The 20781-nt window shown below is 36.7% G+C and overlaps 4 protein-coding genes and 1 long non-coding RNA gene across 7 annotated transcripts in view; 2 read left to right on the top strand and 3 right to left on the bottom strand.

Annotated features, from left to right (window-relative positions):
• Positions 1-756: 756 nt before the first annotated feature.
• Positions 757-2834, bottom strand: LOC111494823 (NADH dehydrogenase [ubiquinone] 1 alpha subcomplex subunit 8-B-like). Of its 2 annotated transcripts, none has more exons than XM_023144812.1 (3): positions 2729-2834; positions 2309-2514; positions 757-1083 (listed from the first exon to the last, which is right to left on the bottom strand). In XM_023144812.1, exons 2-3 carry the CDS (start codon positions 2494-2496, stop codon positions 951-953), a joined length of 321 nt encoding a protein of 106 aa, XP_023000580.1. In that variant the 5' UTR covers positions 2497-2514; positions 2729-2834; the 3' UTR covers positions 757-950. The 2 variants fall into 2 exon arrangements, with proteins under 2 accessions (XP_023000580.1, XP_023000581.1); XM_023144813.1 differs by having other exon boundaries at positions 2646-2790.
• A 1923-nt stretch (positions 2835-4757) lies between these two features.
• Positions 4758-8676, top strand: LOC111494847 (probable 1-deoxy-D-xylulose-5-phosphate synthase, chloroplastic). Of its 2 annotated transcripts, none has more exons than XM_023144841.1 (9): positions 4758-5072; positions 5330-5458; positions 5797-5961; positions 6201-6351; positions 6551-6822; positions 6917-7190; positions 7272-7579; positions 7664-8230; positions 8317-8676. In XM_023144841.1, the coding sequence occupies exons 1-9, from the start codon at positions 5067-5069 to the stop codon at positions 8464-8466; spliced, it is 2022 nt and encodes a 673-aa protein (XP_023000609.1). In that variant the 5' UTR covers positions 4758-5066; the 3' UTR covers positions 8467-8676. The 2 variants fall into 2 exon arrangements, with proteins under 2 accessions (XP_023000609.1, XP_023000608.1); XM_023144840.1 differs by having other exon boundaries at positions 4759-5146.
• Positions 8677-9319: 643 nt separating this feature from the next.
• On the bottom strand, positions 9320-11278 carry LOC111494849 (peroxidase 24-like). The gene is made up of 4 exons (XM_023144843.1): positions 10999-11278; positions 10671-10862; positions 10387-10555; positions 9320-9858 (listed from the first exon to the last, which is right to left on the bottom strand). Exons 1-4 carry the CDS (start codon positions 11224-11226, stop codon positions 9455-9457), a joined length of 993 nt encoding a protein of 330 aa, XP_023000611.1. The 5' UTR covers positions 11227-11278; the 3' UTR covers positions 9320-9454.
• Positions 11279-15284: 4006 nt separating this feature from the next.
• Positions 15285-20781, top strand: part of LOC111494848 — a 6452-nt gene continuing 955 nt past the window's right edge. Inside the window, exons 1-7 of the mRNA XM_023144842.1 lie at positions 15285-15440; positions 16909-17322; positions 17863-17980; positions 18127-18436; positions 18544-18616; positions 19594-19684; positions 19767-19846. Of these exons, the coding sequence (XP_023000610.1) occupies positions 15390-15440; positions 16909-17322; positions 17863-17980; positions 18127-18436; positions 18544-18616; positions 19594-19684; positions 19767-19846 (1137 nt within the window). The 5' untranslated portion in view covers positions 15285-15389. The remainder of the gene's footprint in view (positions 15441-16908; positions 17323-17862; positions 17981-18126; positions 18437-18543; positions 18617-19593; positions 19685-19766; positions 19847-20781) is intronic.
• On the bottom strand, positions 19105-19387 carry LOC111494852. Its single transcript, XR_002720249.1, has 2 exons — positions 19314-19387; positions 19105-19233 (listed from the first exon to the last, which is right to left on the bottom strand). It is a non-coding gene; the product is annotated as an uncharacterized LOC111494852 (long non-coding RNA).

Here is a 20781-nt window from a genome sequence, read left to right as displayed (position 1 = left end):
AGTGAGCACCCTTCCAAAGTCCAAAGTCCAGTGAAAAAGCTTCCTGCGGGAGAATCACAACAAAACCATACAAGCAATGTCAGTAAGATGAGTTATTGCTTCTTTTTAGTGAAGGATCATGTGTTCAATAAATGCATATAGCTCCGATCGCTGACAAATAAACTGCTAGCCAACCCGTAAGGCAATGAGCACCAAAACTCTCATAGCCTGTACATATCTCCAAGATGATCAGTAAATAGTCAACGATGGCAAAAAAAACTCAATCAAACCTATAAAATTTAACCAACTTACCCCTTTTTGACTGATGAAGTCTGCAAGCAAACCGCTTGTAACAGAACCTACCATTGCTCCAATTGTTTTTTTAATGAGAAATCAAATGTGTCGAGGCACATGAAAGAATATACATGTACAAAAGAAAAAACGACACAACAATAGGAGACCCCTCAAAGAAAAGAAATCAATCCAAAATAATTAAACTAACCTGATTAGTACAAAAATCCGAGAAACAGCAGCCACAAAGAAGTATTAAATCAAATGATATCCCAGACATCAAATACATTTGTTAGTTGAACCTTCATGAATGGAGTGATATGCAAGTTATCTACATCAATCAATCTTTATGAGTTGACATACACAAATTGAACATGGATTTGGTATCAATTTTCCAATTCACATTAAGAATTGGAATGAAAAAAATCACTAGATATATTGAACAGGGAAATTTTAAGAAGCAATAGAGATGATTGCTAACGACAATTGTCCAAAAGGGGCTGGCAAAGATTGGTCGATTCTGTTTGCAACAATGTATCGGGTTTGCAACCCGAGACATACACAAAATATTTCATTGTTATGAAGAAAAAAGTTTAACTCAGAGAAGGTACGCAACAACAGTACATGCTCATTGCAAACAAGAAAAATTTATTGTAATAAGTTTACATATATGGGGAAAATCATTCCAAGGGACATGCTTTCTCGAATGCTTCCTGCTCTTTGCGACATAAGTCAAACTCATTTGTATTGTAGTACATGCAACCGACATAAGCATCCATCTCTTTTGTGCACCTTTGATGAAGATCTTTAAGCCTGCAAACAGAAGCAGCCTCTCGGTTGATTATTTAACAAGTACTAATGTTTACTAAACAAAGCTATTATCTCTAAATATTGTGAAATGAAAATTGCTCATTTCATCAATGATATTTCTCGTATCATTCACTTGTATTCTCAATTTTTTTTTTTCAAACAAGATGGGAAATTTTTTATCGATAAAATGAGAAGTAACAAATGTCTGATAATACAAACCTTCAAAGGGAGAGAAGAAAAAGAAAAGAGAAAAGTAACAAACTATACGAAAATATGAAACCGTCCCTATTCAAGCAAGTATTCAAAAAAGAGAAATGACCAACAAATTTAGACAGAGAACAGCACTGTGAAGCTTTCAATCTGGGAAACTCAAGCCGCTCAAACCAACATTGTTGCTTATTCAAAAAATCCTTTGAAAGCAGTCCAACCAAAACTCAGAAACGATAGCTTTGACGTTATTAACCCATAACAAACGTAATCTTGGAGAATATAGGGGACCAAGTAAAAGGTGAAGAAAACTACTCTTCGTGTCATTTGTAAAAACCCAATGTACAACAAAAAAAAAATTGTAATAATTAATGATAACAAGCCTTAGCCATATAGGCTTTCTAGATAGAGGTTTGACTTAAAAAAAAAAACTTGAAAAATCAACTATCCAGCCTCTTGAAACTGCAAATTAGCATAACCTAGCAAATTCCAGCTCAACCAACCGAAAGTTGAATTCATTGAATTCCTCATCCAAAGATTAAAAATGCTGAACCATGAACTGTGAGACTACCCCTTCAATGCCACTAAAGAGATCTAAATCATGAATGCTTGCAACCCTTCAAAATCTGGAAGACCTCCACAATCCAATATTTCCACCGTGCACCTAAGCTAAAGGTGCTTAATTATGAACGGGTGATTTCGCATAATGACTACCATGCTCACCATAAATTTAGTCAGATAAAAGATTATCAACGTAAAATCTTATCAGCACCGGCATTAATAATTTTTATATCAAGTCTAAGAAACAACCCTTACTCCTCCTAGTTTTCTACTCTAGCGGATCAGATAACGACCATATGATTGCTAAAGCAGTGTATTACCTAATCATGTATTTGCTTGCAGATTAGAAGACGATCATGTGATAACTAAAGCAAATTTCCGGAAAATATAAACCAAAGCCGATGAAAAGTGGCGAATTCGAACTTCGGCTATGAAAACAACGAAGAGGTGATTCACTTACAGGGAGAGGACGCAGCGAGTAACTTGTTGGCCTTTTTCGAGGCATTTCTCCGGGTTCGGATCCTTCCTTTTGCACTGGAGGTATGCCACATTCTCCGATCGACACATGTTCGCAATGTGCTTTGACGAGGACATTAACACCGCTGATGTAGGAATCGGATCTCCAGCAGCATCGACTGCGCTCGCCATCTCTAATTCGATCAATTCCTGATTTCACCAAGAAAAAACAGCAGAAAAAAGATAATTTAGCATGGTATCGTTGCAGAAAAAAAAAAAAAAAAAGCTGCTGATAAATCATGGCAGAAATAAGTCCCAATCCTTATTCATCTTCTCCTTACCAACCAAAGGAACTGGCTCTCGTTACAAAAAGAAATCCAACTAACAGAACGAAATTTCGTTTCAGAAATGGAATTTTTCAAACCTTTCAATCCACTGGGTTCGAGTTTCGTGAACTAAAGTTAGAATCTGAGAGAAATGCAGACCAGACCGAGTGAGGAGAAAGCAGAGTGATAGGGTTAGACAAAGTTGTATTATTATTCTGATCACGGGGGTATTTATGTCTTTCAAATCGGTTAAATTACAAAATTGTTTAAGCGGCTTGGATTGATTTTCAATTGTATTAAAATTAGTATGTAAAATATAAATAGGGTTTATTAAAAAATACCTTAAAATTTTAAAATTAATACATTTTATTATTATTATTTTTTTAATATTCGTAGGGTTAATACTATGTTTAAAAAATATCTAATTTTTTAAATAAAATTTAAAAAAATACTTAATCGTGAATATATAGATGAAATTGTATATCTACCCTTCATATATTATTTCTGGACTTTTTAATTTTTTAAATTTTTTTAAAATATTAGTATTTTTAAGTTTTTAAAGCTTATGGGTATATATTTTTTTAAAAATTTAAAATGTTTGTGAAGTTTTTAAAAATGATATTTTTTAAAACTCTTTTAAAAATTTAAAAGTATTTTTTAAATAAAATATTAAATGATATTTCTGGACTTTTTAATTTTTTAAAATTTTTTAAAATATTAGTATTTTTAAGTTTTTAAAGCTTATGGGTATATATTTTGTAAAAAATTTAAAATGTTTGTGAAGTTTTTAAAAATGATATTTTTTAAAACTCTTTTAAAAATTTAAAAGTATTTTTTAAATAAAATATTAAATGATACGTTTTAATTTTTTTTTTTTACAAGTGTATTTTTTAGTTTTTTTTATCTAAAGTTATTATTGGTACTTTTTTTGAAATGAAGTATAAAATTCATGATTCTTTTTATTAATTTAGCCAATATTGAGAGTCTATGTGTTGATGGAACAAGATTCAACGTACTTGACATCGGAATGTGGAGGGAAAGAGAATTTGTAACAAAATCGAAAAGTTTTTAGTTGTGAACGACAAACTTCAAACTAAAATTTGAGAAAGAAGAAACCATGTTTAACTCTGCAATATAAATGGGTTTGGGCGGATACAAATGGTATTAAAACTAAGCACCTAGTCATATGCCAACGAGAACGCTGGTCCCAAAAGAGGGTGGATTGTAAGATCCCACATCAATTAAACAGGAGAACAAAACAGTATTTATAATGGTGTAGAAACCTCTTTCTAGTAGACACATTTTTAAAACATACACAACAATCACCGACAATTATGCTTGAAAAAGAAAAAAAGGAAAGTAGGTAACGCATTCCAAACTATGTGGTTAGCTAGCCACATACCACCTTATTGGGCTAGAGCCACTTTGAGTCTTTTATTTGCGAAAGTTAATACGTGTCAAAGATTTCGAAATGGTATTGAGCAAAAGTTAATACATTGAGGTTGACGACGATAATGTAACAAGCATAAGTAGACAATATTTATTAGCGGTGGGCTTGTGCTGCGACAAATGGTATCGGAGCCAGATATCGAGCGGTGTGCCAGCGAGGACGCTGGACTCCAAGGATGATGAATTATGAGATCCCACCATTAATTGACAGTAATGTATAACAAGCCAAAACGGATAATATCTGTTAACGGTGAGCTTAAGTTGTTATCATTTGTGATAATAATAGGATAGTGAGAGACATTATAAATGGAACGAACTCATTTAACTGGAGAAATATGCAATATCTAACTCAACTTAACGCCATTTTCGGTTTAAGTCGTAGCTTGACACAATGAGAACATTTTCCTTGTAGGGCAGCTCAAAAAGATTGATGGTAACGGTCACCAAATTCTCACTTATTTTCATTCCTAATTTTTAATTAAAAATATTACCTAAATAACTGTCGATTTTAAGAAAGTTTATGATTAAAAAATTAAAAAAAAAATCAGTTTATCCACGTATCTATTTTGGGATTTCAGTCAACGTGGACCAATAAAGAAAAGAACAAAAAGACCTCAAAAGCTGCCCGCCCATCCATCTTCGATTCTATGTTTTATCAACACCAATTCCGCACACGCTTCACCTCTTCATTGGGTTTTCTCATCTTTTCTCGTTTAATTAATTCTTCCACTTCATTCACCGCCACTTCCCTTCCCTTAGTGGCAAGAAAAAAGTTCGTTCATTTTTCTACCCCGTGTCTCTCCTTAAATGACACGTAGAAATTGGATGCACCGTGTCTCTTTTTTTTTTTTCTGGATTTCTTCAGCTGAGATTTGATTGTAGCGATTGAAGTTGTTTGATTCTCCATTTTTGGTGGTTGCTGAGCTCCAATGGCGCCCTGTACGCTAACTTTTCCTGCTTCTATCAGCCGAGTTGCAGTCGAAGAACATGAAGGTTTGAGTGCTGTTTCTTCTCGATTCTTATGGGGAATGGATCTAGACTTTCGATTTAAGAAGAGGGTCAATCAGGTAAGGATTTAAAACCGATGAAAAAAATATGCCCACTAAGTGTTTGATGAAATGCCCAAGTGAGAAGAAAAGAATCTTTTCTAGCTTTTTTGCAACTGAAAATTGGAATTATGGATTTTTTTTTCACCTTTTGAATAATTAAGTTTTGAAAGATGTGTAGCTGTTTGCTTTTCTTTGAGGTAGGTCAAGAAGAGGCCCGGCGGGATCTGTGCATCGCTTTCAGAGACAGGGGAGTTTCCTTCACAAAGTCCACCAACTCCTCTTTTGGACACAATAAACTATCCAATTCATATGAAAAATCTATCCATTAAGGTATATATTAATATATCCTTCGAAACGTTTAAATTTTGTGATAGTTTAATATGATATTAGAGTAGAAACGGAATTTCAAAAGCTACACTCTTGGAAATGTTTGGTCTTGTTCTTGGGGTATCGTTGACTCGGGAGCTTTGTCAACTAGCTTATGAATACTAATTTTTTGAACTCTTAAACCCGTTTTAACACTATTTGAAATGTTTGATTGCTTCTTGTGGTATCGTTGACTCGGGAGCTTTGTCAACTAGCTTATGAATACTAATTTTTTGAACTCTTAAACCCGTTTTAACACTATTTGAAATGTTTGATTGCTTCTTGTGGTATCGTTGACTCAGGAGCTTTGTCAACTAGCTGATGAAGTAAGATCTGATGTCATCTTCAACGTGTCGAAAACTGGTGGTCACTTGGGTTCCAGTCTTGGCGTGGTGGAGCTCACGGTGGCTCTTCACTATGTCTTCAATACCCCACAGGACAGGATTCTATGGGACGTTGGCCATCAGGTGCCGTTCTTCTTGCCTTCCCGGTGAGAGATATGGTGTGATAGCCCAAGCCCACCACTAACAAATATTGTCCACTTTGCCCGTTACGTATCGCCGTCAGCCTTACGGTTTTAAAATACATCTGGCTGAAAATGATACATAATGGGCAAAAGCGGACTATATTTGTAAGCGGTGGGCTTGGGCGGTTACATATGGATTGACCATTTTGTTTTAATATTAGTTTGAGTTGGTGATTGCAGTCTTATCCGCACAAAATTCTAACTGGAAGGAGGGATAAGATGTCTACTATTAGACAGACAAACGGGTTGTCGGGATTCACAAAACGCTCGGAGAGCGAATACGATTGCTTCGGCACGGGTCACAGCTCTACCACCATCTCAGCAGGCTTAGGTGATTGCTTTTAAACTCCAACTGAGAGCTGAAGAAAGATAAGATGGTTTTGTGAGAGTGTATATTCAGAACATAATGAGATACTGTTTTAGATTTTCCTATCCTATTGATATTTTGGGGTTGTGCTTAAGTTTTCAAAATATTTGTGATTTACTTCAGTGAGATATTTCACAGCATTTCTTATGTTGTACCTCAATAGGAATGGCTGTGGGAAGGGATCTTAAGGGAAGAAAGAACAATGTGGTTGCAGTCATAGGTGATGGTGCCATGACTGCAGGGCAAGCTTATGAAGCCATGAACAATGCGGGGTACCTCGACTCGGACATGATTGTTATTCTTAACGACAACAAACAGGTCTCTTTACCAACTGCAACGCTCGATGGGCCCGTACCACCCGTGGGAGCTTTGAGCAGTGCTCTCAGCAGGCTGCAGTCAAACAGGCCACTCAGAGAACTGAGAGAGGTAGCCAAGGTAAGAAATAACAAACCAAATCTAACTGTCACGCCTTGATCCTTCAATCTGAACGATCTCGGGGTTAATTATCCTTATACCAATGATGTTTCAGGGTGTCACGAAACAAATTGGTGGTCCTATGCATGAATTGGCTGCAAAAGTTGATGAATATGCTCGTGGGATGATCAGTGGTTCTGGATCCACATTATTTGAGGAGCTCGGGCTCTATTATATCGGCCCTGTCGATGGTCATAACATGGATGATCTTGTTTCCATTCTCGAGGAAGTTAAGAGTACGAAAACTACAGGTCCAGTCCTCATCCATGTCATCACTGAGAAAGGACGAGGCTATCCATATGCCGAAAAAGCTGCTGACAAGTACCACGGTAAATTAAAGATTCAGGTCGAAAAATGATCATTGTTTCGGAAATTGAGTTACAACCTACAATTGTGGCTTGTTTATGCAGGAGTCACAAAGTTTGATCCTGCAACTGGAAAACAGCAGAAAACGAAGGCTGCAACGCAGTCGTATACGACATACTTCGCGGAGGCATTGATTGCAGAAGCGGAAGTGGATAACGATATTATTGCAATCCATGCTGCAATGGGAGGAGGCACAGGCTTAAATCTCTTCCAAAGACGTTTCCCGACGAGATGCTTTGACGTTGGTATAGCTGAACAGCATGCTGTTACATTTGCTGCTGGTCTAGCCTGTGAAGGCCTAAAACCATTCTGTGCGATCTACTCGTCGTTTATGCAAAGGGCATACGACCAGGCAAGCTTTTGCTTCTTGTCGACCCTTAACTAAGTCGAAACAAATTTGTTTTCGTTGAAACGAAATGTCGTGTTTGAATTGCAGGTAGTTCATGATGTTGATTTGCAAAAGTTGCCTGTGAGATTTGCAATGGACAGGGCTGGCTTGGTTGGAGCAGATGGGCCAACCCATTGTGGTTCTTTTGATGTTACGTTCATGGCATGCCTGCCTAACATGGTGGTGATGGCCCCATCCGACAAGGTCGAGCTCTTTAACATGGTTGCTACAGCTGCAGCCATAGATGACCGACCGAGCTGTTTCCGGTATCCACGAGGTAATGGTATTGGTGTCGAGCTGCCACCAGGGAATAAAGGCATTCCCCTTGAGGTTGGAAAAGGCAGGATTTTACTTGAAGGTGAAAGAGTGGCACTCTTGGGCTACGGAACAGCAGTTCAAAACTGTTTGGCTGCTGCATCGATAGTCGAACGCCATGGACTACGAATAACAGTTGCCGATGGACGTTTCTGCAAGCCACTCGACCGAGCCCTTATCCGATCTCTGGCTAAATCGCACGAGATTTTGATCACAGTGGAAGAAGGATCGATCGGGGGGTTCGGGTCTCATGTCATCCAGTTCCTGGCTCTAGATGGCCTTCTTGATGGCAACTTGAAGGTGAAAATCTCATACAAGCCAAGCCACCTTTAAGATTTTTGTACCTAATTCACTAATCTAGCTAGCATTCCATATATTGCTTGCAGTGGAGACCGCTGGTTCTTCCGGACCGATACGTCGAGCACGGTTCGCCAGCCGACCAACTGGCTGAAGCAGGTCTTACTCCATCTCACATTGCTGCTACAGTATTCAATATGCTGGGACAAATCAGGGAAGCTCTTGAAGTCATGTCATAGACTTTGTGAGTCTAAGCGCTACCCTTTCTTTACAAATTCCAAATCTGCTGTATATTCATATACTTATTGTACAATACTAGAAGGAAGGCTCATGCTTTTATGCAAGATTCCACCCTTCACCATTCTTAGGATTCAATCCCGTTACTTTGTCGATATTCTCGGTATTAGGTTTGAAAAAATTATATGAAAAATATCAAAATTTACGTTGAATTTGACAAGTTATATCAAACTTTATTCTAAACGTTTGATTTCATTTATTTATTCTTATCTTGAAGGTGGAAGAACACTCGAAGAACACACTCGATACATAGTTGATCTTACATAAATATAATTTTAGTTACTTTTCATCTACTGAATTCGTCATATTATCTTCTAAATAAAAGCGATTTTAGGATTGTACGACTCAGAAATGCTTCAAAGAAATGAAAGTTAGTCTTGTACCAATACAGTGTACTTCCTTTTCGGTGACTCAATCATAGGAATTCCAAGGTTAAGTGTGTTTAGCTTTGAACAATTTTAGATAACCTATCATAATTTTTTTAGGATGCATGTGAATGAGGACAAAACATGTTGGAAAGACCCGTGTTGGTATGTGGGGATTGTTTTCACTTTCGGAAGCAAGGAATGAGTACTGAGTCTGTGACCATGTCATAGAGGACTGTCGGGGCGATTAGATGCCGAATCTTGGACATAAGTCATTACACTAATTCTAAGACATTCAAACGGTAAAATCACTTACCTCAATAGCTTTTCGACAACAAAAATTCATTCTGCACAAATGGAAGCGTCATAGAGAAATTAATTAAAATATGCATATGTAGAATTTATGTATACACACATCATGTTACACATATTTAATCAACATCGAATACATATAAATACATATAAATATAGCTTCTTCAATACCACATACATATAAAACCAAAGTACAAATAATTAAACTGATCAACACATAATAATGATAATAATAATAATAATAATAATGAACTCAATTAACAAAACGACATCGTTTCCTGATTTCACCATTCTTGCCAGTGAGGACTTCAATGGCTGACATCTTCAACATGGAGTTAGCAAAGCTAGGGAAGAAAGCTTTGGGCTTCTGCAACTCTTTGACGATCCGAGACGATGAGTTGTCGGTCAAGAGCGCAGCGTCGGATTGAAACAAACCTTTGTGCTGTGTGAGGATCTTGAAATAATCAGTGTCAAATGAACGTGAACTCTTTGGGTCCATTTCTACAGTAATTGAAGAATCAGCTGGATTTGGACATTTTTGTCTTAGAAAGTTGGCGTAGATTGGATTTAATGAAGGATCTGCGTCCCCTTGGCCTGTGAAGTTGTAGAGCCTCCTTGAGAATGTGCCACAATGAGCTACTCCAATTGTATGCCCACCTAAATAATAATACGTCCCACAAACGAGTCGGGTTAGATGTTTTACTCGACTCCTCCAGATTCTCAATTGAGGAGGTCATCGAATTTTAAAAGATTTTTAATAGGTCTCGAACCTTACCGTAAAAATAAAAATCTTGAAATTTTCTATTTTATTTTTTTTAACGGTTAAACATGTCAATCTGAACATAGGTGAGTTTTTAATTTTGTTAATTTTATATATATATATATATATATATATATATATATATATATATATATATATATATATTTATTTATTTATTTATTTATTTATTTGTATATTAATAATTTTGATTTTGATTTTTGATTTTAGTAAAGTGGTGAATTATAAATGTGCAAACATATTTTTTTAATTTGAGAAATGATTAAATATTATTTTCATGCATGCAATTTTTTTTTTTTTTTTCATGTACGTGCGAATACATGCATGATTTTCTTTCATTTTATATATATTTTTATATAATATTATTATTTATAAATGATTTTTTTCTTTTTGTTCAATTAAATTACCTGATAAAATCACCAGATCGCTCACGGTAAGGCCTTTATTCTCAAAGATTTGCTTAAGAGTGGTGAAATTAGAGAACGGCGACGGGATATTGCCGGTAACTTCTGATGATCGCGAAACAGTTCCATCTCTTCTTCCGGTTAAAACTGGCCACAGCTGCCGGTTTTTTAACTACATAGGAATTCATAGAAATTATTGACTGATCTAATAAATTAAATTTGATATATTTAATATTTTCAGAACATTTTTTTGGTTTAAAATTTTAATAAGAGGCGAGACGACTCACCGGAAAGGAAACAGCATCACGAGCAGCAACGGCAAGAATGTCGGCACAAGAGACAACTCCAGGGCAAGCCTTCTCAACCTCCGACTTGATTGTGTCAATGGCATCGAACCCTAATAACGATAAGTTCGGTCTTGCTTCCTTCTCCGATGGGTTTCCGGTGGTACTATCTAGCAGAACTGATGCATCGCATCCCTATCATACATCAACTCAAATCAATAAGTCATGTTATACCAATATTTAAAATTTTTCGTACTCGTGAGCTTGAAAATTAGTTGAAATTCCGATACATAAAAATTAATACTAATCGAGAGTTTGGAAATAGACATACCCGAACAAAGCAGTCGTGGAATTGAACTCGGAGGAGTTGTGCTCCGAGACTGGGATTCGATCGAGCGAGTCGGAAGGTGGTGTCTCGGATAATTCTCAAAGCTTTGGGGCAGGTTCGCCAATAGAAATTAAGGCTCAGAGCGCCATTGGGGACGGCTTGAACAGCAAGGAGAGTACTGAGAAGCAGTACAGAAAAGAGGGAGAAGAAGCCATGATTTGAAGCTCTCATTTTTGGAGATTTTTTTAAATAAATTTTAAAATAAAAATAGAAGAAGAAGTGGATTGGTGAAGAAGCACAAAGGAAATGGGAACCTTTTATAGGCAAAGATGGAGAAACTCAAAAAATATAAAAATTAAAAAATTAAAAAATTAAAAAAAAAGTCATACAATTTGGAATAATAAATTATGTAAAGTCAAAGGCTTATCCCATAATTAAGGTCCGGCTTGTGGCTATGGAGTATGGATATGGGTCAATTTTTAAATTTTTATTTTAAAATAATAAAAAACTTTAATAACTTTATCTCAATTGACAATCATTCTATACACCACTATTTAAATTATTAGATAATAAAAGTATAAATATTTTAAAAAAATTTCACTTCTAATCGGGCTCGTTTTTAACAATTTAACGATGATGTATGTAGTAATTTTAATTACCGACGTACATCAAAATATTATTTATTATAATTTTTTTTCTATCTTTTAAATTTTTATTATGACTTCTTAGTCGATAAGTGACCATTTAAATTATTTAATACTCTTTTAAAAGCCGGACGTTTGTGCTATTATTGTGCTAATTTTTTTTTCTTATAAAAATTAGTTTTGATGGTTTATATATATATATTAACTATTCTGTTTTATTTATCATTTATATTTCAATATTGGTTTGTTATGATATAAAAAAAAATTAAAATATGGAATTTTCAAAAATATTTTAGAGCGGCTTTTAATTTGTTGGTGTGAGATTTTTCCAATAATGTTGGAATCCGATGTATAATGTGTTTTAAGTCATCTTTTTAAAGGAAATGGTTTTTTTTTTTTTTTTCGTGGAAATTATAAATAAAATTAGATGACTATATAAAGTTTCTTCATCTTAAAGAAAAAAAAAACTTAAAATATATAGGATATTTCTTTCATGAAAAGAAAAGCACCTGATATGATTTGTTAGTATAAGGAAATTGTTTTAAATATTTTAAGTATTTTACCGCTAGCAAATATTATTCGTTTTAGTTCGTTACGTATCGTCGTCAGCTTCATAGTTCGTTACGTAATGTAAGATCTCACAATCTACCCTCTTTTGGGGGTCCAACATCCTCGCTGGCACACGCTCAACATCTGGCTTTGATACCATTTATAACAGCCCAAGCCCACTGCAAGCATAAATTGTTCATTTTGGCCCATTACACTCTCAGCCTCACGGTTTTATAACATGCCTACTAAAAAGAGGCTTCCACACCCTTATAAATAGAAACCTATCGGAAGAAGTGTATTCCTTCCAACTTATATTTTTTTCATTTTAATGATTAATTTTAAAATCAATAAAAAAAATCTTTATTAATGAAAGGACATGGTTTCTCCATATGCCTCCATCAAAAAATTCTTTTGGACATTCTAAAAAAGAAATTAATATCCATCAAGACTTTCAAATTATTCCTTAGAACCAAATAATTAATTTGCATGATAAATTCAAACTACACTCATTATTTAAAGTATATGGTTGACCTCAACCCTATGATTTTTTATTTTAAATAAAACTATGTCCCCTCTTTATATAATAATGTTTGGTGAATGTATATTCATGGAAGCAACTCATATTTATTTTGATATATACATATATATATATATTTGGACTTTGTTCTAAGTCCAAAAGACTTTATAATTATATCCAATTCATGGGAGCTTTATTTAAAGAAATTTTTTGCCTTTTTGGTTCACGAGACCAAATGCATACAATGAATATTAGTTTGAATCTCCACTTGTATACATAAGCATTTAGAGACCCATTCAAACGAGATCACTTCTCCTTTAAAACTAGACTAAAACGGACAATACCTATTAGTAGTGAGTTTGGATAATTATAAATGGTATTAGAGCCATACATCGGGCGGTATATCGACACTGGGCCCACAAGAAGAGTGGATTGTGAGATCCCACATCAGGTAGAGAGGGGGATTGGACTATTAGATGCCTCAAACTTTAATCGTGTTGGTAAAATCCTCAAGCGTGAAATAAAGAAGTGGTGAATAGAACAAGTACTAGACGTGGGATTTGTGGTTTAGCTCTATCGAACAAGCATCATGCTCGAGATTAGGGTTGACTTGAAAAAATATTTTGAAAAAAATTGGATAAAGGAGAAAACATGCCAAAGAAAATTCGAAAGAATAATAATAATTAGAAATAAAATATGAAATTAAAAAAATAATAATTATACGTTAAAGGAAGAATGGAGGAAATAATGATAATGATATAATATATGTGGGTGTGACATAATACATGAAATTATAAGAGAGAATCATTCAAAATGCTAGCTGTTTATTGATAATGATTAACCGCTAAGCTTTGAAATTGAAACAAAGCTCCGACCAATTATTAAAATTAATTTTAAAATGATTAATTTTCTAACAAATCTTGACTAAAGGGAGAGAGAGAATATTGAGATTGAGACGAGGAAGGTCAAGCCGAAACCGCTCCACTACTGGATGGTGTTGGAAAATAATTATATCCTAAATTCTAATATTAGGAAGAAGTCTTAGGAAAGTTTTTTTTTTTTTTTTTTAATTTAAATATTTCAACTTATGAGTAAATATTATTATTATTATTATTTTAGTTTAATAATAAAAAGCTCAAGAAATATATCATCGATCAAAAAATTAAAGGACTAAATCCCCACCTATCCATGTTGTTTGTAATAAATTTGATCGTTAATGAATTCTTTGTGTAATACTAACTCTATATTAATTTGTGTCTGAATTTTTCACGGGTAAGGTGTGAACTTATAGGACTAGAGCTCATTCGGGTCAGAATTAGAAATTTCTCTTCCAGCTAGTCTCGAAATGGGCGTTATGATAGAGAACAATATTGAAATAATAGACTAGTGGATTGAGTGAAGGCAATGAAATTGCTCGACCTAAAGGGAGAGGCAATGAAATTGTTAGACCGACAATGTCAATTCTATGTTGACTTTCTGACAAATTTACTACGATATATGTAAATGAGGACAGAACATGCTGGAATCACTATGTGAGAATATACACATACTTCACTGTGGAGATGATTTTTATTATTTAACTATTTTTAATCAAAATTAATTTTTTTTTATCAATAGTAATATCAGATTCAAATTTTATTAAAAGTATAAAAAAAATATTTAATAGACTAAAATAGAGATGTTGGTATAAAAATTAATAGAAAATACAACAAATGGTAATAAAGGTAAATTGTTGAGTTGTAATAAATACTAGTTGACAAATATTTCCGTCAACTCTTTACTTGGAAACTTTCTCGTGTTTTGCCAGCTGTATTGAAGCTGTCAAACGCGGCGTTAAGTGACCGTTGAAAGCAAAATCTCTTTCTCAATCTACGCGTTTTTTAATTTTTTGGAAATTCACTGAAATTATAATTTTTGTTCCTAATTTAGAATTTAAGTTAATTTATCAAATCATTTTTAATAGATGTTTTTATTTTTGAATATAATTTTTATTAAAAAATGTAAATAAAGAGAATAATATTACGTAAGCAAAAATATAATATAATATTATAACACAGTATTAATATTTTTTAAAACACTTTCATAATTAATTCTTTCAAAACTCCTACAAACCCTGTTCACGAACAGAAATAGGAGAAATGAACGGTTGTTTTTCATTCTTAATATCGATTTAATTATGGAAGCTGAAGGCGATTAAACGACAGCGTTCGAAAGCCGGCCCATAAAGATGGATTTGGAGATTTAAGGCCCAATTAACTGGCCCATAAGCAAACAGAGTTTAAAAAAAAAAAAAAAGAAAAGAAATTGGTAAACCTGTAGGCCGAAAAGGAACCATTGAGCATGTGGGACCCACAAATAGAAAATTGGTAAAACTTTTGGGCTTCTTGCGATGAGGTGGGCCCATAATTGCTTTAATTGTACTGTAAATGGGCCATTAAAGCCCATTTCCTCGTCAGGTTCCAAGCAAGCACCTGCCAGCCACGTCGGAGTTTCAAACCATTTTCCCATAATTTGTCTTCTCTTCTCTTTAAAATTACATTTCAGGTCAGGTCAGGTCACCAATTTAATATTATTATTAAAAAAAAAATCATTAAAATTTCCTACTCGTTTTACCATCCCTCTCCTGCTGCTCTTTGATTCTCTCTAAAATTTCGGGCTGTTCTTTTGCCGCTGGTTTTATAGAAATGGCAACTGTCCAGTCACTTACAAATGGCGTCTCTGAGATTACTCAAGAGGTTGGGATTTTTTTAATTTTTAATTTTTATTTTTAATTTTGATTTCTTCTTCTTTGTCTTTTGCATGCGGGTTTGTATTTTGATCCATTTTTGCCATTGATTTTATGATTATTTTCAGCTGTTCTTAGAGCTTTGTAATCGATAATGTTCTGTTCTTTCGAGTTAAGCCAGATTGATTAATATTTAGAAATGTTCTGAGAAATTAATGATCGTTTGTTTTGATTTAAGTGCTGAGGTTTATTCGAAACAGTTAATTTTATGTTTTCTGAGCTTAATTTGAGCTGAATTATTGTCGTAATCCCGGACATGGCGTTGAGGCTGTCCTGTTTTTTTGGGGAAAGTTGTGTTTCTGTTTGTACTTTGTAGATCTTGAACAGTGTGTCGAGTTCTAGCTAAGAAGACAATGCTCTTATTATCATAAATTAGATCTATAACCTCCAGAATTCATTTGTATAATGCTTAATCAGTTAATATGGGTGAATTTATTTGATAATTTTGCTTAATCTCTTATTTACGTTGTGTTTATGTTGTTTAAAAAGTTACACTGCAATAGGATCCGAATGGATGGATGTTTGGGGAATTTGTGATTCCGTACACTGGCTCGTGGGCTGGTTATCGCCCCGAGAGCGTAGCGGAGTGGGATGTTCGTTAAGCAAATTCACGTAGGGAGTTTGGGTTTGCAATTGTACTTTAGTTTTTATTGTTAGAAATGAAAAATAAAATGTTGATTTTTACAAAGAGGTGGGAAAGTATGTGAGATCCTACGTCCGTAAAAACTGTGAGGATGGCGGCGATACGTAATGAGCCAAGGCGAACAATATCTGGTAACGGTGGGCTTGAACTGTTACAAATGATATTAGAGCCAGTCATCGGGCAGTGTGCCAGCGAGGACTCTAGCTCCTAAGGGGGTGGATTGTGAGATCTCACATCGGTTGGAGAGAGGAACGAAACATTCCTTATAAGGGTGTGGAAACCTCTCCAAACAGACGCGTTTTAAAAACTGTGAGGGTGATAGTGATACGTAACGGACCAAAGCGGACAATATCTACTAGTGGTTAGTCTTGGCTATTACAAATGGTATAGAGTCAGTCACCGAGTGGTGTGCTAGTGAGGACGCTAGCCCCTAAAGGAGTGGATTGTGAGATCTCACATCGGTTGGAGAGGGGAACAAAACATTCCTTATAAGGGTGTGGAAACCTCTCCCTAGCAAACATGTTTTAAAAACCGTGAGGTTGATGGTGATACGTAGAGTCAAAACAGACAATATCTGCTAGTGTGGGTTTGAGTTATATCAGTAGTTATTTAGCATATATAGATATATATTTCTTAGAGATGAACTTGGAGGAGAGCCATTGACATATGAACATTTTTTTTTTTTTGCTTTGTGAGTTCTTTCTGTGTAAATATGTATTGAACTGCTTAGATAGTCAATGAATTTAATTTGAACTCGAACATTTATTATAAGCAGGAAGACGACCCGATTGTAAAATCTGTGAATGAGCAGACATCAGGTGGTGGACATAGTAGTAGACGTCCCGATATTTCCCTTCAAATACCCCCGAGATCGTCGAGTTTTGGTAAAAGCCGTAGCGGGAAAGGTTTACTGCAATCTCAAGCTTCCAGTAAAGGTGTTTTATCTCCAGGAAGCATCATAAGGGCTTTAAGCTTTAAGAGAAAAGGCATTGCTGCTGCAGGTGAGAGAAGTTCGCTTCTAAGTTCGGACCCGAAGTCAACTGCTGAAACTCCGATAATAGCTGCTTTCGCTTCACACTTTTCATGGAAAAAATCCAACTCTCTCCCGGTTACTCCGGCCGCAAATTTGTCTCCCTCGGTTCCCCTCCCCGCCACAACAACCGCAATCGATGAAAGGCCAATCCCACGTGTGAGTTCTTTTGTGTTACGAACTTCATTTCTTTTAAGTTTCATCGTACAAAAACTAGCTAGAATGTTAGTACTTGCAGTGGAAAAAGTTTTGTGAGATCCCACATTGGTTGGAGAGAGAACGAAACATTCCTTATAATAGTGTGGAAACCGCTCCCTAACATACACGTTTTAAAAACCGTGAGGCTGACGGCGATACATAATGGGTCAAAGCAGACAATATCTGCTAGCAGTGGACTTGGGTTGTTACAAATGGTATCAAAACCAGACACCGGGCAGTGTGCCAGTGACAACGCTAGGTTCCCAAAAGGGGTGGATTGTGAGATCTCACGTCGGTTGGAGAGGAGAACGAAACATTCTTTTATAAGGGTATGGAGACCTCTCCCTAACATACGTGTCTTAAAAACCGTGAGGTTGACGGCGATACGTAACGGGTCAAAGCGGACAATATCTATAGTGGTGTGCTAGGGCTGTTAAAGGCTTACTACAATGTTGGTCGCTTCAGATTCGTAATTTGGTCTTTCATTCTTAACTCATGCAGAAAGAAGCAGCCCGTGCAGTTTTGAGGTCTCTATCCGTGCCCAGTAGAAGTATCGTTATAGTTCGATCGACATCTTTCGCTATCCCTAAAGCAACTTCCGAGGCCAGTACAAGTTCTGGTATAAATCCACATACCCTAAAGCAACTTATGTATCACTTTAATATTGTGCAGAAGGATGAAATTAAAATTTCAAAAGATTAGGGGCGGAATTTAAAAAAAAACACAAACATTAGGGGCCTTATTGTAAATTATTTGATGTATCAGATCAAGATGATTCTGTTACCTTAGAAAATGATGAAGAAATTCCTGAAGAGGAAGCAGTTTGTAGAATCTGCCTTGAACCATGCGAAGAAGAAAACACTCTCAAAATGGAATGCAGCTGCAAAGGAGCCCTTAGGCTTTTACATAAAGATTGTGCTATAGAATGGTTTAGCAGAAAAGGAAACAAGAACTGTGAAGTATGTAGGCAAGAGGTAAAGAATTTACCCGTCACGTTACTCCGCATTCCGACCACCTCTCAACGGGACGGTGGACCGCTGCATAATCGAGCGGCTTTACGCTCACAGACGTTGAGGTATTACAATGGCCCGTCATGATTTACGACGTTCGGAAATTCGTTTCGGGGTTTTTTGTGTGTCATACTTTGTGGAAACTGTACTTAAAGTTCTATATTTGTTGCAGCGCTTGGCAGGACTTTGTGGTGCTTGTTTTAATCAGCACAATATGCTACTTCTTCTTCCTTGAGCAGCTTCTGGTATGTCATTTGCTATGATAGAGGAAATTGATTGAATTTCGAACTACGTTAGGAATTTGTGAGATCTCAAGTCGGTTGGAGAGGGGAGCGGAATATTTTTTATAAGGGTGTGGAAACCCCTCCCTAGCAGACGTGTTTTAAAAACCTTAAGGGGAAGCCCGAAAGGGAAAGTCCAAAGAGGACAATAACTGCTAGCAGTGGGCCTGGGCTGTTACAAAGAGTATTAGAGCCAGACACTGTATGATGTGTCAGCAAGAACGCTGGCCCCGAAGGGGGTGGATTTGGGTGTCCTACATCGATTGGAGAAGGGAACGAGTACCAGGGAGGACATTGGGCCCTGAAGGGGGTGGATTGTGAGATCCCACATTGGTTGGAGAGGGGAACAAAACTTCTTTATAAGGGTGTGGAAACCTCTCCCTAGCAGACGCATTTTAAAAACCTCGAGGGGAAGCCCGAAAGGGAAAGCCTTGAACCTCTTCGTTCTTGATACAAAAATGAAACGACCCTCCCCTAATTCTTTCGAATTTTGAGACACATTAAATTAAAATGCAAAATTCAAATAAAGAAAAAAAAAATTAGTGGGTTTGGGCTGTTACAGATGGTATCATAGCCAGACACTGAATGATGTGCTAGCGAGGAGGCTGAGCTTCAAAGGGGGTGGGTTTGGGCTGTTACAAATGGTATCATAGCCAAACACTGAATGATGTGTCAGCGAGGAGGCTGAGCTCCAAAGGGGGTGGACATGAGGCGGTGTGCCAACAAAGATGCTGGCTCTGAAAGGGGGTGGATTGGGGGTCCCACATCAATTGGAGAACGAGGACGCTGGGTCCCAAAGGGAGGTGGATTGCTAGCCGTGGGTTTGGGCTGTTACAGAATTTGTATTCACATCGTGCTTGGATTAAGATATTGTTCAATCATGTTTTTGTTCATATCGAGATATAATATAGTGTTTTTGCCTTCGGATTGTTCATTTTTAGGTTCATGACTTGAGGACTAAGGCAATCATTTACGCTGTGCCTTCTGCGTTGGTGTTTGGTCTCATGTCATCGATATTCTCCGTCGTCCTCGGTATAGTTTTACGCAAAATCTTAAATATTTTCTATAGTTGATTTATGAGTCTCATAATTTGCTTGCTTGCTTAACTTTGCAGCAATCAAGGAGTATATATGGACATTTGCAGCTCTAGAGTTTGCACTTGTAGCTATCATTCTTCATCTATTCTATACTTTGGTGAGTAAAATCTTCATGCATTGGGCATAGCACAATGTTAGTCTGATTTCTGTGAGATCTAATTCAATCTTATAGTGGCTTGGAAAGAGAGACACTCTGTTTGTGAAGGGTTGACAAACAGATATACGAGCTAGTCGATTCAGGCTGCTTGTTGGCACAACAACAAAAAAAATGATTTTTGAAAACCAAACTGACCCGACTAACGAGTTTATTTTAGACCATCAGAATTGAACTATTAGAGTTATGGGTTCATCGAAACTGAAGCTGCCAAATTCAAATGCTTTTAGCTAGTGAAAAATTTTGTTAACAGCCTAAGCCCACTTCTAGCAGATGTTATCATATTTGGGTTTTTCTCTCAAGGTTTTTAAAACACGTCTACTAGGGAGAGGTTTCCACCCTTTTGGAGGTCCAACGTCCTTGATGGCACACCGCCCAGTGTCTGGCTCTAGAACAAGTGCCAGAGAGAGGTTTCCACCCCTTTTCACAATCTACCCCTTTGGGGGCCAGCATCCTCGTTGGCACACCGCTCACTGTCTGGCTCTAGAACGAGTGTCCGCAAGGACGTTGGATCCTGAAGAGGGGTGGATTATGAGATCCCACATCGGTTGGAGAAGAGAACAAAACATTCTTTATAAGAGTGAAAATCTCTCCCTAGTAAACGCATTTTAAAAACCTTGAAGGGAAGCTTAAAAGAAAAAGCCCAAGGAGAACAATATCTGCTAACAGTGGGCTTGGGTCGTTACAAAGATGATCTTGCCGGCTACAGCTATAGCTTCCTTCGTAACATTTCCCCCCCCCCCCCCCCCCCCCCCCCCCCCCCCCCCCCCCCCCCCCCCCCCCCCCCCCCCCCCCCCCCCCCCCCCCCCCCCCCCCCCCCCCCCCCCCCCCCCCCCCCCCCCCCCCCCCCCCCCCCCCCCCCCCCCCCCCCCCCCCCC

The sequence above is a fragment of the Cucurbita maxima genome, unplaced genomic scaffold (genome assembly GCF_002738345.1).
Source record: "Cucurbita maxima cultivar Rimu unplaced genomic scaffold, Cmax_1.0 Cma_Scf00020, whole genome shotgun sequence".
Lineage (NCBI taxonomy): Eukaryota > Viridiplantae > Streptophyta > Magnoliopsida > Cucurbitales > Cucurbitaceae > Cucurbita > Cucurbita maxima.
The sequence above is the reverse complement of the archived record's forward strand: the minus strand, read 5'-3'. Positions and strand labels throughout refer to the sequence as shown.

Excerpts from the sequence above, each read along its gene's own strand:
- LOC111494847 (XM_023144840.1), top strand. The coding sequence starts at position 5,009 with ATGGCGCCCTGTACGCTAACTTTTCCTGCTTCTATCAGCCGAGTTGCA. Across the intron at positions 5,459-5,796 it reads TGAAAAATCTATCCATTAAG|GAGCTTTGTCAACTAGCTGA; the intron begins GTATATATTAAT and ends TCGTTGACTCAG. Across the intron at positions 8,231-8,316 it reads TTCTTGATGGCAACTTGAAG|TGGAGACCGCTGGTTCTTCC; the intron begins GTGAAAATCTCA and ends TATTGCTTGCAG.
- LOC111494823 (XM_023144812.1), bottom strand. The coding sequence starts at position 2,496 with ATGGCGAGCGCAGTCGATGCTGCTGGAGATCCGATTCCTACATCAGCG. Across the intron at positions 1,084-2,308 it reads ACTCGCTGCGTCCTCTCCCT|GCTTAAAGATCTTCATCAAA; the intron begins GTAAGTGAATCA and ends TTCTGTTTGCAG.
- LOC111494849 (XM_023144843.1), bottom strand. The coding sequence starts at position 11,226 with ATGAGAGCTTCAAATCATGGCTTCTTCTCCCTCTTTTCTGTACTGCTT. Across the intron at positions 10,556-10,670 it reads GTGATGCTGTTTCCTTTCCG|TTAAAAAACCGGCAGCTGTG; the intron begins GTGAGTCGTCTC and ends ATTCCTATGTAG. Across the intron at positions 9,859-10,386 it reads CGATCTGGTGATTTTATCAG|GTGGGCATACAATTGGAGTA; the intron begins GTAATTTAATTG and ends ATTATTATTTAG.